General features: G+C 37.6%; 1 protein-coding gene across 2 annotated transcripts; it reads right to left on the minus strand.

Annotated features, from left to right (window-relative positions):
* Positions 1-419: 419 nt before the first annotated feature.
* TMEM170B (transmembrane protein 170B) lies at positions 420-14,007 on the minus strand. 2 transcript variants are annotated; one of them, XM_040548724.1, is made up of 3 exons: positions 13,707-13,988; positions 6,401-6,571; positions 420-2,541 (listed from the first exon to the last, which is right to left on the minus strand). In XM_040548724.1, exons 1-3 carry the CDS (start codon positions 13,891-13,893, stop codon positions 2,411-2,413), a joined length of 489 nt encoding a protein of 162 aa, XP_040404658.1. In that variant the 5' UTR covers positions 13,894-13,988; the 3' UTR covers positions 420-2,410. The 2 variants fall into 2 exon arrangements, 1 of the variants encoding a protein (XP_040404658.1); XR_005817281.1 differs by lacking the exons at positions 420-2,541; positions 6,401-6,571 and adding an exon at positions 11,037-12,195 and having other exon boundaries at positions 13,707-14,007.
* Positions 14,008-14,905: the final 898 nt, after the last annotated feature.

Raw genomic sequence — 14,905 nt, forward strand, 5'->3', positions numbered from 1 at the left:
AGGAAGGTTAGAATGGCAAAAAATTCATTGGCACTACAATTAAAATGAAGAATGAAGTTCATCAATAAAATTTTATTAGTTACGTAAATTTCTTCAGTTAGCACTGGTCTGATAAGAGTTTAAGTTAGTGAAATAAAACAAGCCTTTGAACAGTGATAGCATAAAAACCCCATATAATAAGAATCAAGATGCTCAATGTAATTTGGAGACTGGGAACATGATTCAGGGTGAGGTAAAGCCACGAGACGTTTTAAATTACTGAATGCAATGCTTTGTGAGAGGGTTGTTTTTGATCCAGACAACTATTTCTAAGTTGTCAAACACAGACACTTTAATGTCTGTTGGATGAGGCATATCAAATAACCAAGTTGATTCATAATACCTAAAAAAGAACAACAATGAAGAGATAGCAACTTTTAAAAATCTTCTCCCTTAAAAATGTGTTACAAGGCACATTAGGAGAAATATCATTATTTTATTTTATTATTCCATTTGAATTAAATACCTGAAACCAGTTCTCATATCGTAAGACAATGGGGAGAAGTTTAAAATGCATTTTGACAGATGCAACTTAATTGTCTATTAAAGTGCTACGACTGTTATGCCAAAAAGTATCAGCAGAAAGTAAAAAAAAAATAAAAAATAATAAGCCATGAAAAGTAAGTTTTGAAATCAAAGTAAGGAAAATATAGGTATTCCACAGCATTTTAAAGTGATTCAAAGCTAAAAGTATAACACTGAGAAGGTTTATAAACCTGCATTTTACATTGTTCCCTTCATAGCCTGTAATTTTGTACATTTTCAAAAAAACTAAAATACTTTGAAAGAAAAAAATATTAGCATCCTTAGCACTTAAAAAAAAAAAGAATGGTTTATGTGGAAGAAAATAACAGCAAGCAGGTTAATTCATTATACTGCTTTGAAGCACTAAGCAATAAAGCTGGATTGTAAGTTGTATTTTAACCCTATTCTTTTAGCTGTACAACAGATGCCAGTGATTTCAACAACTCTGAAAGTCTTTTTGACATCTTAACAGCAAAACCTTTGGGCAATTTATTCTTCTTATCAGTATTAACAGTCAACTGCTGAAAAGCATTCAGTTGAATAAGTATGTAAAAGATGTCTTATTCTTAATAGAGAACTTTGGGCCCTTTAAATTTTGCACTTCATAAATAACATTAAAATTTCTATTCACTCCAAATATTCACACTTAAGACATCTCACATGCACAACACTACTGTTCCCTTTAAACTAGAAATGCACAAACTCTACTGAAAGCTACCTACTTGAAAGTTCCAGGTATCTTAACCTTTCCAAGGATACAAAGTGTTCAGAAACAAGGTAGTAAATTCACTAGTGCTGCCCCACTTCCAAACTTCCAAAGTAAGATAACTGTTCTATTAAGCAAACTTAACAGTTTTGTTCAATAGAAGACTTGTGTTTTGTTTTTTTTTAAACCCTTTCCATTTTCATCATAGGTATACTCTCAAAGTCTATTACATTTGTCTGTTCTTTAAAGAGTATGTGTAGGGTTAATAGTCCTATCAGTAATTAAAGGGAGCTTACTTGCAGCAAGTAGCTTTTCAGAAGGACTGGTAACCATCTGTATGTTCCAGACAAACTAATTTAAAGGAATGCATTAGTTTAAGATTCATATGTACATACACAACAGATTACACTTCTTTCTCACACAGTCTCCTTAAACTAAGGTTGCCTGAAGAATCAAAACCATGAAAAAATGATGTGCTGATCTTCAGTAAACTGACAATTCATTCTGAGATCATGCTAATTACATTAGGACTGGTAAAGTTGTAGTTCTTAAATCCCATCAATATTTGTCTACCACTTAAATTGGACCTAACTGTTGTTTTTAATGCTGAATAAGAATATTCAGCGTTCAAAGAGATTATGTTTGAACAAAAATCAGTTATCTTACTATTCCCCCTGAAGTCAAACGCAGTGTATATCCACAGCATTCTTCTCTATCTACAATTTCAAAAAAGCTTACCCAACCAACAGTTAAGAACTAAACTCCAAGTTTGGCACATACAGCAACTTTCAGGAGTGTCCCTTTAGTTTTATTAAAACACTGATAAGAACAATGATCCTATCACCAAGCATTAGCCTGACTGGCAGCTACTCAAGGTGCTTTATCTCAACTTTGCACAAAGGGATCGCACCTTGCCTATGACTGAGGCACATAAGGCACAGTGCAGAAGTACAAGAGTTCAGACACTAGAGGACAGTCTGTTCATTCGACTGAACCTCCAGATTTGTACTGCATGTTCCACATCGCTTCCTTTCTCTTGCACTAGCATTCAAGTTCATAAGCTGATGAATCCTCTTCCAGGAAGCTTCTCTTCAGATCAGAGATTTCTTTAGGCTAGTTAAAATTCTTTTTACACAAGCTTCAGAGCGTTGCAAGAATCCTTGAAAATGAGATAATTAATGTCAGTACTGTCTGTCCAACACCAAAGACGAGAGCTTCTAAGGGAGCCATATTCTTTCCTGCTACTCTGTAAATTCCAGCTACTGCAGCACCTAAGAATCACAGGAAAAACAACCATCAAATTACAGATGTAAACCCAAGGCTGAAATATATGACAAATAATTTACTGTGCTTATGCATCAGCTATTTCTAGAATATTACCAAATACTGTATTACTTCATGGCATTATGCAATTATTTAGCCTTGCTTGACTTTTTCTAGTTTTATGAAAAGCCTTCAGGGATGATTTTCCCAATTGAATCAGATTAACTTTCACAACACAAGCTTGATTTGAAAAAAAGTGAATCTTGCCATTTCCCTTTAGGTGTCTTCAAATTTAATATTTTTTTTCTTCATATTTGCTTTCTGCTAATTTGAAAAATTAGCAAAAAAACGTTCAAGTTTGGTTTAATTGTGCTTGCATAAGCAGGGAGAAGACAACAGTAAGATTGCTGGAGTCTACAAAACAACTAAAAATTTCCATCAGCTTCATTTAATATTTCAGTTAAATAACAAGTCAAACTGAGTCAGTTTAAATTTGATTTAAACTACTAATCCAATAACAATTGTTCAGAAAAATCAAGCAAAACATGAAAAAAGATCAAGAAGTCTTATATTGTCATCCATGAACGTGTATGGGAAGAAATCTCTACAGATATCATTAGATTTTGAGTTATATCAAATTAAGACATCATTATTCTCGTAGATGTGCACAGATTCCCATTTGTATAACATCACATGATCAAGATAAGCCAGCAACAAAATACTGCATTTTAAACAAAGCCAGTTACTCCTACCTCCCTCCCACTGTCTTTTACATGCTGGATTTATCACATGCATATAAAGAGCAAAAGTCACACAGCAAGCAAATAGTTGTGTTGACTTGAAACAAGTGCCTAAGAAAGGTACTCTTTGCTACCAGTCAAAAATACCAGGCTAATGATGAAGAACATTTTCTTCTCAAATGATGTCTGAGCATGAAGACACCAAAATGTTCATCCAAAAAAAAAAAAAGAGTCTTGTATACAGCTGTGTCTGTGGATAAAAATTTTACTCAATCTATACCTCAGAAGTTCACTTAGAATAAAGATTTTTTTAAAAAAATATTTTTTCTGAACTAATATTTGTTGTAGAGTGCTTGCTTCCCTTACCTAAGGGATCACTGAATTCGCCGTCCTTTGAGGTTATGATCTTCAGGAAAAAAAAATCTTAATTCTGAAATAATTGTAGAACCTTTTGTACATAATGTCTGAGAAGCCAATTAACTACAATTAAATGCTTCTAGAAAACAACAATGCTTTTGCAAGCTCTAAGAAAACTGAAGAGCCACCACAATATTTGAAATAAATACCAAGAGTTAAAAAAAAAAACAATGGAATTTCCTTGGTTTTGCTCAGTCATTAATGTGAATAGTCTGCTGAAGTGATCAAAATCCATCTTAAAAAAACACTTCTCAAACATTATAGGAAAAGAATTCACTAATAATTGTTTCTTTACAAAAAGAACCCGTAAAGTATATTTTGTCAGAAACTTCACCACAAGGCTAGCCTTATGTTATTTCACTCAGCCACCTTGCATAAGCTTTTCCATTTGTTCCTCTACGATTGACTGTCAAAAACTGAAAGAGATCCTTGAGACTGAGCCCAGTGCTAACATTAAAATTATTCAGGTGATTGAACTCTCAAACTGAATTCAAATGGCTAAGATTTATTAACTAGCAGCATCAAATTATGGTATCCCAATAATAGACTTGTTTTGCTTACGAAAACATTGAGATATTTTGGAAAACACCAATAATGAAAACATTAAAAGTGTTACAGCTTGATAATTATGTATTTATATTTGTTGAATAACTGTGTGTAATACAACCTGTAATGCATAACCCAGCACAATTGGTACAGAGCCAGATTATACTACAATAAGTTGCCCTTGAGGAAATGAGAATATCACCAAAAGAGTGTGTATTGAGGGAGGACGAAGAACAAACCCTTTGGGATAAAATGCAGCTGAAATTGTTACCTCAAACTGCCTAACATATCTATTCCTCGGGTTATTTTTGACAGTATTCACCACCATCCACTCAGTTTGTTGTCTTTTCTCAAAAACCCATAGAATTTGAAAGATCTATCATGAGCAAAATTGAACTTGCATCATTTAACAGGCCATATTGCATTCAACTACACAAACGATTCAGAGAACTGGAAATACAAATGGAAATCAGTTTGATATTTGAATTTCTTAAGTACTGGATTTGGCCTATCCAAAAGGCTAAATACTTAACTTAAATTCCAGCTTGCAGCATAGTAGCTATTGAAAATACTCTTTAATATCGTATTACCATAATTGGCCTTCAGAAGCTCCTCACAGAATTTCTTTCAGGATGAAAGAACCCAGTGCTGTCCAGAAACAAAAATACCTCAATGTTTTTATTTAACCCAGTTACAACGTTCTGTGCAAAACCATTGGGAACAGCGTAATAAAAGTCCACAGTGTTATCTTGGAGAAATTCTTAGGTGAAATGCATTATTTACACATAAACAGTGCTGTTTATTTGTTGAATGTTTTGACATGTAAAACTGGATGCCTAAAAACACAACTGTGTTGCTCCTCTTACGCATAGAGGAAAGAGGAAGTAATTTCATTTCACAAACACTGATCCTTCCCCAGTGCAGAATACTACTGAAAAAGTCTCAGCTTGGATATCCAGCAACGCATTTCTTATATTTTATTCTTCAGAAACAGTCATGCACAGTTGACCTCCTAACAGGGCCACTGCCATTGTAGGACATGTAGGACATGTCCATGTAGGACAGTTCGATGTCAGCATAACTCACTATGTAAGGTTCTCAACGGGTTCCATATATGCCTTACCTTAGGAGAAAAAAAAAAAAGTAGAATTACACTGAACTGTTGTTAAACACTGGAAGTTCTAGGCTGGGAAATACACAGCAATTAAAACCACTTTGAGGAAAATCTTAAGGAAATATTTCTTCAGAAACTTGTATTTTTATTTAATCTTGAAAGCTAACAGGCAAGAATGACTTTCAGTATAAGAAACAATCTCCTACAAAACACCCATGAGTGAAGCTCAAGTGTTACCACTACTCTAATAATCTGTACAATTCAAAGACAGAATGAAAGGCAACACGGCTCACCTACAGTTTAAGGCTATATGACAGTCTCTAAATTTACAGTTCCATACCCTCAAAGGCTTTACCCTCAAAGGCATCATTCCTCCCTACACCAAATACATTGGAAATTATCATTATAACCACACAAGACTGTGAAGGTCTTTCAAATCCATAAACCAAATTGTTTGGTCTGTTCTCTGAGTGGCATGCATAGTTCAGATTGTTATCCAGTCACTGAAAAAAAAAAAAAAAAGTTTCTTTGCTGCAAGTCACTACCTACATGGCACCTTTCCTTCCTTTAGGAGAGCAACATCCTATCCAAACGCAATTTGAAAAGCCTCCAGCAGGCTCAAGGAAATGAGCAAGAAGTCAGTCCTGCAATCAATGGGATCAGAGCTTCATTTCCAAACGAAATGGCTGTCTTTAAGGGTATTAACAGGTGATCTTGATCAAAAACTTTTGGCAAAAGGTCTGCACAAGTACGATAAGACAGGACTGCACTTTCTGGTCTCAAAAAGGTATTACCTGTCAAGCATACACATTTGAACAGCTTGGTACCCAAAGTTTACAAGATGAAAGACTAGGACAATCGTCCACTGACAATTCTGGAATGGTTTTTATCTTTACCACAACATGAAGAGAAACTCAGCTGTCATTTTCATTAGAATTACTACATGACTAAAGCAAAATCCTTAATAAACAATCACCAAACCACTAAGAGAAGGTTTAATATTGATTTAAATTTAGAGTAAATAAGTAAAAACACAAAAGACAGACTTACTGGTTATCATTGCTCCTGTTACAGAACCCAGAAATCCAATGCTGACCACAATGACAGAGATTAGTCTCCCCTGCCTATGCCTCTGCAGCATCAGAAACATTAACACTCCCACAGCACCATGGACAAAGAGAGAGGAGAAGAGAGCCCAGAGGAAAACCCAGTACCACATCTCTGAAAGAAAGCAGTCAAAAGATTAATATTTTTCAGGCAATAAATTTATAAGAGATTTAGAAACATTGCATATAATCAATAGTAAAAGAAAAGCAATACCCATTTCAGTCTTAAAAGGAGTCAATGTGAAAACACTGGCATATGCTCAAGACACTATCCCCTTTTAGCAGTCTACTAAAGAAGTAACTCTATTACGATCAAAAATTTGTAAAAAGAAATCTAGTACAGTTTTTTGTAATAATACACCTGATTAAAGACCACCATATTTTCTTCAAAGGTTTCTTTAAAAAAAAGAAACACAATAATTGTAACTTCTTACCAGGATTTTGCAAATACAGCCGCAGAACAAAAAATTATCTGAAACCAAGTGAACCAGAAAAAAGTCAAGAACTCTCTTTTATAACAACAGACCACATCAAGCTAACATCAAATGCAAAAAATGAGATTAAAGACTTCAGTATATCTACCCAGGTAAGTGTTCTATTGAATTAGCTTCAAAAAGAAAAAAAGAGAAAAAATATTAAAATGTAGTAATATATCCAGCAGCTTTATTCTAATTGCTTAGCACACACTTTTATAGATACGGGTAGTCACTATTATTTAAGTCACTGAGCAAGGACAGGAGATCTTGAGAACGTGCAGAGTACAAACATTTCTAAGAATGCCAGACGTGATCATTACTTTCAAATAAAAGATCAGAGAGCATCAGCAAAGCTACATAAAAATCAAAGAAACTTCCTTACTTGGTGATAATCTCCTAAAAGCGTTTACTATAATTCAAAAGGGTAAGAAAAACTAAGAAAGGAAAAAAGTGAAACCCTAAATATATCCACCTTTTTTTAAAGGTCAACTACAGTGATGATCTTGTGTCTCTCTATCATCACAGAATTTAGCAAACTGGGAGACGTTTTCCCAGCTGTCACAATCCCAAACTTAATTAGCTTTTCCCCACAGTTCACCCTAAAAAAAAAAGATACAGCTTCCATACAACAGCAGGACAATGTTTATCAGGTGAGCCTGTATTACTGTAGCTTGACACACAGTCATTCAAGCAGAAATCTGACCCAATTAGCTAACTTTAAAAAAAATACACAAACACAGCAGATTAAGCAAAGCATTCTGTAAAAGGATGCTCAGAAAGAATCGTTGCCACACAGTAACTGCAGTCCTTTGAGTCCAAGTCTGTAGAGTATATATAACCACAGCACAAAAAAAAGAGTTCAAACTTTTTCATTTAGCAGTACTTGGAGCATAGTCTCAACCCTTCCCCTTTCATACAGGCATAAAAGGCAAATCCATGTCATAGGACTTAGAACTCCTATAAATCAGAAGAATCAAAAGACCCACTTAGGAGGGCAACAAGGAAGGTGAGCGGTAAATATACATACAGTTAATACTAACTGCTGTAGTTCAAGACACCTCTCTTTCTGAGTGTTTGGATACACACACATATTGGGGGTAGCTCTAAGCAAGTCCATGGAAGCTCTCCATCTACATTATACAGATTTGCAAAATACAGTAAAAGAGAGGCCTGTACAGGACAGTATGTTTACAAGACTTGTCCCATGCTTTCATCTTTCTCAACTGAAGCAGATACAAGGGATGAAACACGTACCTAAGGAAAGCGCAATCCTGCAATATTACGAAGGTCAAGATAACCTGATACCACAGTGATGGACTCAGAGTAGGTATTTCAAATATCAGACGAAGAAAATGCTCAGTTCTTATGCAGCATTGCATGACAATTGCATGCTGTAAGATTCCCAAACACTCCATAGCTATGACAGCGGTCTATTGATCAAGGTTATCCCCTGCAGTTTCCACAAGGTCTATGAGGTACCACAATGCCTTTTAGGAAATCAGTGGTTGTGGTCATTGTTGACCCTTGCCAGGTGGAAAAATTAATTTGCAGTCATCTTATGATGACTGTATTCATAGAAGAAAAGGTAATATTATGAAACGACTAACTCCAAATGGAAGAACCCAAACATATTCACAACCCCTCTACACAACAAAATAACTGCACAATGATCAACTATCTTGGTCTTATTTAGATTCCAAATAAGGCTCAAGGAAAATTAGCATCGGGCCGCACTTTATATTTAGGGCAGAAGACAGTAGAACAGAACCAGCCCCAAATGTTAGATAAAATTAAGTTCTTTCACACACACTTTCCCCTCCTATTCCTTAAAGTGACAATGCATACTGAGTGCATTCAAAAGGCAATTAGATAACATCCAGAAATATTTCTTGTTCTACATGAATGCAGCCCTAGTGTTTAAAGAACCCAGCTATAAACCATGACTTCACAAAGCCTTAGGTTTTCAGCTCAATAGTATCGCAAAGTCAGCAATGCAAGACATGCAGGTAGTGTTACATGCAACTTCAATAATCCAGTACCTTCTCATAATATATCATTCATACCTTCTGTTTTTGCCAGACTGACTGTAGATACTAAAATCTGCAGGTATTTACTTCAGAGCAGTTGGAGGGGAGGTGGGCAGAGGGAGGAACCCCTCTTATCTTCATGATGGTAGGAACCAACCATTTGTTTAGAAAAGGGCTAGGACATAGGCCTGTGAGGCTCCTAAATGCAAAAGTCAGGCAGCAGGATGAGGGACACAGCAAGCAGTTGTGAACTGGTTAACTGTCTTTCATCCTGCAAGTAGGCAGTTGGAGTTTGTGTACCTCCAAGTACACGTTGCAGATTATCCACTCTCCACCAACTTGTGTGCAAATTTGTTAAGTAGCTGATTAGCAAGTTACTAGACAGAGTTATGAGCAGAGAGACTAAGTGTTTTTTCCCCTTACACACATTTTTGCTAGAGAGCAACTTCAGTCATTTTTATCCCAACAGGTTGAAAACAGAACTTAATCCACAGTTTTTTTTTCCTGTGTAACAGTTTGAGGTTCTCTAAAATTCATTATCATCCAACTCCATAATTATGATGAAAGATGGCCCTTGGAAAAATACTGTGCTAGACCTACACTGAAGGAAGCAAAGAATGGGTTGGGGATAACACAGAGATGCCACGAGGGAACGGAGAAAGAGAACGTGAACTTCTGAACCCAAATGGTCAAGGCTTTGCTTGACCAAAAAATAACCCAGTAGTTGAAAGATTTTTAATATCTATAAACGAGGCAGAAATGAGACTGCAGTGTTTTAAGAGCATGCTGATAAAACAGACTTATGTCTTATATATGAGATTCATGCTCTAAGAGGTATAAACATACTTGATCAATTGCTACTACCTTGACAAACAAAGCATGCTGTCAAAAAAGTTCATTATTTGTGTAACTACACTAATTAACTTGCTCTTCTGATGATATGAACTACACAATTGGAATACTTTGCTGGTATGACAATGATTTAGCTTTAGCTAGCAGAAAGCTCCAAACACAAACCTAGCCTCAGTTATTTAGTCACATCCTCATAGAGCTACCTGAAAGAGCCCTGAACAAAATGACGAAATGAAATTACAAAAAAAAAAAAAGGAAGAAAAAAGCACTGGAAGAGATCTGGTACTTTGTGGCTTACAAGCCACAACATCCAATGCATAGCACAGATCACCCTCGCTTTACGCGGGTGGAATTTCCCTCCCACCCTCCAGAAGAGCTGCGGGGCTCGAGCACTTGCAATTCATGCTCTCTCTCTCCAGATTTAGGGTACTACTCTGTTAATTTAGGTATTTATAGCTATCATATATAAATTATACATATAATACACAAATCATATTATGCTTATCTATTACACATGTACTTTGAACATATCACTGTAGGCATATACAACCTCAAATATTAGACTTTTATGATTAGAAACAAGTCTTAAAGGATGCTAAAGTTTAGAATAACATCTGTATTGACTTATCAAATTTGAAGTTGCATTCCATTAACAGCTTTATCTTGGGCAAATAAAAAATGCAAAGTCAAAGTATGTAAATGCTAACACTTTTGAATATTATCTATATACATGAACATGTCCCACTGCCACTCAGCTTCAGTAAACAGGGAGTGAGTACATCATTAGTCCTTCATCTTCAACGTTTTTCTTTCCCTCTAGTCCTTAGTTTATCTTGCCAGATGAATAGTGATTGCCTATAACATTTCATAAACCAAGACTGATTGCTCCAAAACCAAGTATCTGTCTTGAGATTCTGATCTATGTACCTGATCTATGTACCCAGTAACTATCTACCACTTGCTACAGAATTAAGTCTTTGTGCAGAATTTAAGTATCTGCGCCCTGAACACAAAGACACAAATTTCAGCCAACAAGATAGCACGTGCTGAAGTTTGAATTAAGAAACTACATAATGTTATATCCTTGCAGATTTATGAACTCAACATACTCAGATTAAGAAATGCCTGTTTATTATACACGCAAACTTAACTCAGCTCTTTATACATTATGGTGTTTTCTTCATCACTAGGTCCTTTCTTTAGTTATTGTATTAACTGTTGCACTGGAAGTTATCAGGTCTATACAGTCAAATTGTTGTTTGTAGATGCTAACATTTTTGCTGTATTAACTGGAAGAGAAGAATTTGCTGAAGAGCATTTAAATCATTAGAGACTAGACCCCCTGAAGTTGCAGGATAGGGGACAACAACATAGTCCAGAAAAATCAGGGAACAAATAATTGCAGGATGAAGCTTAGGAAAAAAATAGAAGAAGGCTTCAGTCTTTGGAACAAGCAATTAACGAGACATAAACAAAACACTTACTTTGCTTACAGAATGGACAGAAGTATTGCAAAGTTCCCTAAACTTGAGGTAGTCTATAACATGAATATTTACTACAACTGACACTCATGCGGGGACATTTTTCAGTTCAGAATCAGTCATTAGCCAACTCATTCTAGTAAAGCCTGATCTACCACTTAGTGCATAACTGCTGCACGTGAAGGGGCCACTTGGATTTGTTGGAGGAGCTAAAATAGGGTAAGGTAGGAGCCCCCTCTCCTCTCCAACAGGTCGCAGAGCCTTACCCCCACCATTTACAGTAACATGCCCAAGTGAAGGCAGGAAGCTATGAAGCAAAAGTCAGTGGGCCTAGGTTCAGCTACAGCAAACAGTGCTTGCTATCATGAAGCGTGATGGGCACATGGCAGGAATTCAGTTGTCTGCAGTCTCCTGTGGTACTTTGTACTATATTATCCTACATGAAAGGCTGGATTTCTCTTTTTGTATTGAGCATGAACCAGACTTATGGTATAAAAAAACATTGGTTCAACTTCTCATAAAACACCAAAAACCAACAACAAAACCAATCACACACATAAATTAAACCACTGAGGTTTCAAACACTTCCTGGTTAAGGCTGGAGCTCGTATTTTATTTCAAAACATTGAACGGAGTTGATACATTTTTTTAATAAAGAACATAACTTTGCTGATAAAATTGTATAACTTTGTGCAAACATAACCAGCATCATTTATCTAAAGACAAATTCTTGCTTGAACAACTTAACTCCCAAATCCAAACCACAACTTTAAGTCCAAAAATAAACACAAAGCAGTCTCGAGGAATATTCATGGAACACTGTATATTTATTATCTTTCCAGTACTCTGAAGAAGTTTCTCCTTCACTTTCTCCTTTCTTTTCAGCACAGAAAAGCAGAACATCTGTTTTTGAACAATAATTACTTCTACAGTCAGTGAATATTTTAGAAAGTTTTTATGCAAGTTTAACAACAGTTACTGATTAATATCAGTTACTACACTAAAAAAAAATCATCTTACATATAATCAGGAACACTAACTTATATAAATGACTAAATCCACTTGAAGCTATTCATTTTTGACAGTCCATGAGAGCATGCCACATACCTGATCATGGCTATTAGGACAACCTGTATTTAAAACACCAATTCAGAAAACTACAATGCATCTACAACTGACACTAACGCACTCTCCTACAGCACTATCACAGATGAATAATTATTTTTTCATGTTCTTTAAATTAAAAATAACCATTTGACATTAAAAATACCTTGTGCAACTTCTTGTTATATTGCAAAAGCACCAAGAAACATTTTTTCTTACCTAACACTCAGCATTGAACTTCATAGAAATGCCTGCTTGCATCATGTTCTAATAAGAAAAACTTTGGAGGATGTCTAACACAAAGAAAAGTTACATCCATTGTTAACTCCTTCCTTTAACAGTACGACTAGTATTTCTATAGAAAGAATGCAAAAATAACTATTCAGGAAATGAGCTATATTTGTGTGGGGACACACTAATACCTCTAAGATTTAATCACCAGACACAGCAATACAAAATGTATGCACTTCAGAAAGTTTATTGGTCAAATTAATAAAGTATAACCTATTAAAAGTTACTTTTAACTGGAAGTTAACAAGAAAGATCATAAAGCCTAAGACAATTGTTTTGTTTGCAACATCTTCAAACCCCAACGCCACCTCTGCACTACACATTTTTATATGTATCTTTCACACAGATGGGAGGGAAAAGATGACATAATACTTTTTCATAAATATTAGAAACATACACCCTTTACTCAAGATTTTTCCAGGGAATTTACTCAGTAACATCCCTACTATCAACACAAAGCCCCTTCTAGTCCGGAGGTAGAAACTCACCATTCCCTTTACACCTGGACAGGACAAGTAGCACACAGACACACTTCCCTGCTCTTTACCTTCTAAGATAGGGTACAAAGGACTGCTGTGGGACTTTTTTTCCTGCCAAAGCTCCCCTCTCCTAGCAGGCTGTAACGACCTGTCTCGAGCACCCCTTCCACAGCTCGGCTTCATCTTTCCAGAGCAGAACCCCTGAAGCTTACAATTAGGTTTATGTGCCAGCAAACACCTGCCACCCCATTACCTCCCTCACTGGACAGGCTGAAAAAAATAACAACAAAACAGTAAAAGTCTCTGCTTCTGGCGTTCATTTTTCGTTTAAATGGCTTTCCCTCAAACGCACATAAAAACGCTCATAAAAAATAAAACTTGCTGGCAGAGCACAGGAGCCCTCGCGGCCACCCCGCTCTGAGCATCCCCTGGCACCAGCAGTCCCCACAAGGAGAACCTCAATTCCAATCCTAACCGAAAACCCAATCACCCCAATCCCAACCACCCCAACCCCAATAACCCCAACCTGCCCCCGGTTACCGGTGAGGCTGCGCAGGTCGGTGCCATGTGCCCAGAGGCTCAGCACCTGCTGCACCGACAGGTTGATCGCGGACAGGTCCCCTGCCTCCACCTTCATGCTGCCGGCCCGCGGGGGCCGCCCAACGGCCGTGCCTGTGTCTCCCCCCAGCCCGTCACCTTCCCGGCGCCAACAACCACCGCCGCCCATCCCAACACCCCAACCACCGCCATCACCTTCGGAGGGCGGGGTGGGGCAACGAGGCCCCCACCCCCGCACGCGCGAGGCCCCGCCCACGCGCGGCTCCGCCCGCTCGGCCGTGACCGTTGGGCTGCGCACCGCCTGATTGGTCCTCGCCGCGAGGGGCGGGCGTGCGGCAGCGGACGTTGTAGCGGTTGCGGCCGTTGTCCCACCGCCTGTGGGGCGTTGGCATCCGTCAGTGTTACGTGTGGGTTCCCGGCGGCGGCACACGGAGATGTCGCCCGGGCACGGGGCAGGGCAAAAAAGCGGCGAGGAAGACGCGAGTGGTCTGGCTCGCAGTGTTCCTGTCCGCTCCTTTGAGCCTCAGCCCTACAGACGGGGCCTGTTGCAGATTAAAGCCCTCAAAAGTTAAAAAAGATGACAAACCTTGAGTCAGTCCTAATTCTGTAACTACGCTTAAGCCCTTAGTTCCTTTCATTACATAATAAAAGAAATACAACCATTAAGTTGAATGCTGCCTCTTTGGAAGTGCAGGATGTGTGGTGATTACTGATTTAATAGCAATTTTTTCCCCATTCTTAAGATGTCCTAAGCTACATTTACTGCACATTTCGTATCTTTAATAAATAGCGCTTGCTACAGTACTTCATAAGCATCATTTTCTGTCAGCACCCTTTGATGTATGGGGTTGGGGTGGTAAAGTAATTTGCAGTATAATTTGCAGTTTATAGATGAAGCCATAACAAATAAATCAGTTAATATCCTGCTTGATGCCAATTACCTGATTTTTCAGATATACTATTGCGTGGTGTTTAGTTCAGAGGACTTTTGTTTGCGGCCGACAATGCTTGGCATTTCTGCAAATAGGTATCGAGCTAGGCAATGAAAACACACAATGAATGACTCCTTAGAGGGCTCCGGGTTTGGCTGATTAAGCACAGCATCACTGCAGCAGAGAAAGAACCCGACTGCCAGGACAGATCTGTTCCAGGATGGAGAGAATGTCCTCCCTCCCTCTCCC

The sequence above is a fragment of the Cygnus olor genome, chromosome 2 (assembly GCF_009769625.2).
Source record: "Cygnus olor isolate bCygOlo1 chromosome 2, bCygOlo1.pri.v2, whole genome shotgun sequence".
Classification (NCBI taxonomy): Eukaryota; Metazoa; Chordata; class Aves; order Anseriformes; family Anatidae; genus Cygnus; species Cygnus olor.

What these genes read in the sequence shown, in the direction of transcription:
- TMEM170B (XM_040548724.1), bottom strand. Translation starts at nt 13,893, where the DNA reads ATGGGCGGCGGTGGTTGTTGGCGCCGGGAAGGTGACGGGCTGGGGGGA. An exon ending in CGACCTGCGCAGCCTCACCG is followed by an intron (nt 6,572 to 13,706) that starts GTAACCGGGGGC and finishes GCTTTCTTTCAG; the next exon opens with AGATGTGGTACTGGGTTTTC. An exon ending in AACAGGAGCAATGATAACCA is followed by an intron (nt 2,542 to 6,400) that starts GTAAGTCTGTCT and finishes TGTGATTCTTAG; the next exon opens with GTGCTGCAGTAGCTGGAATT.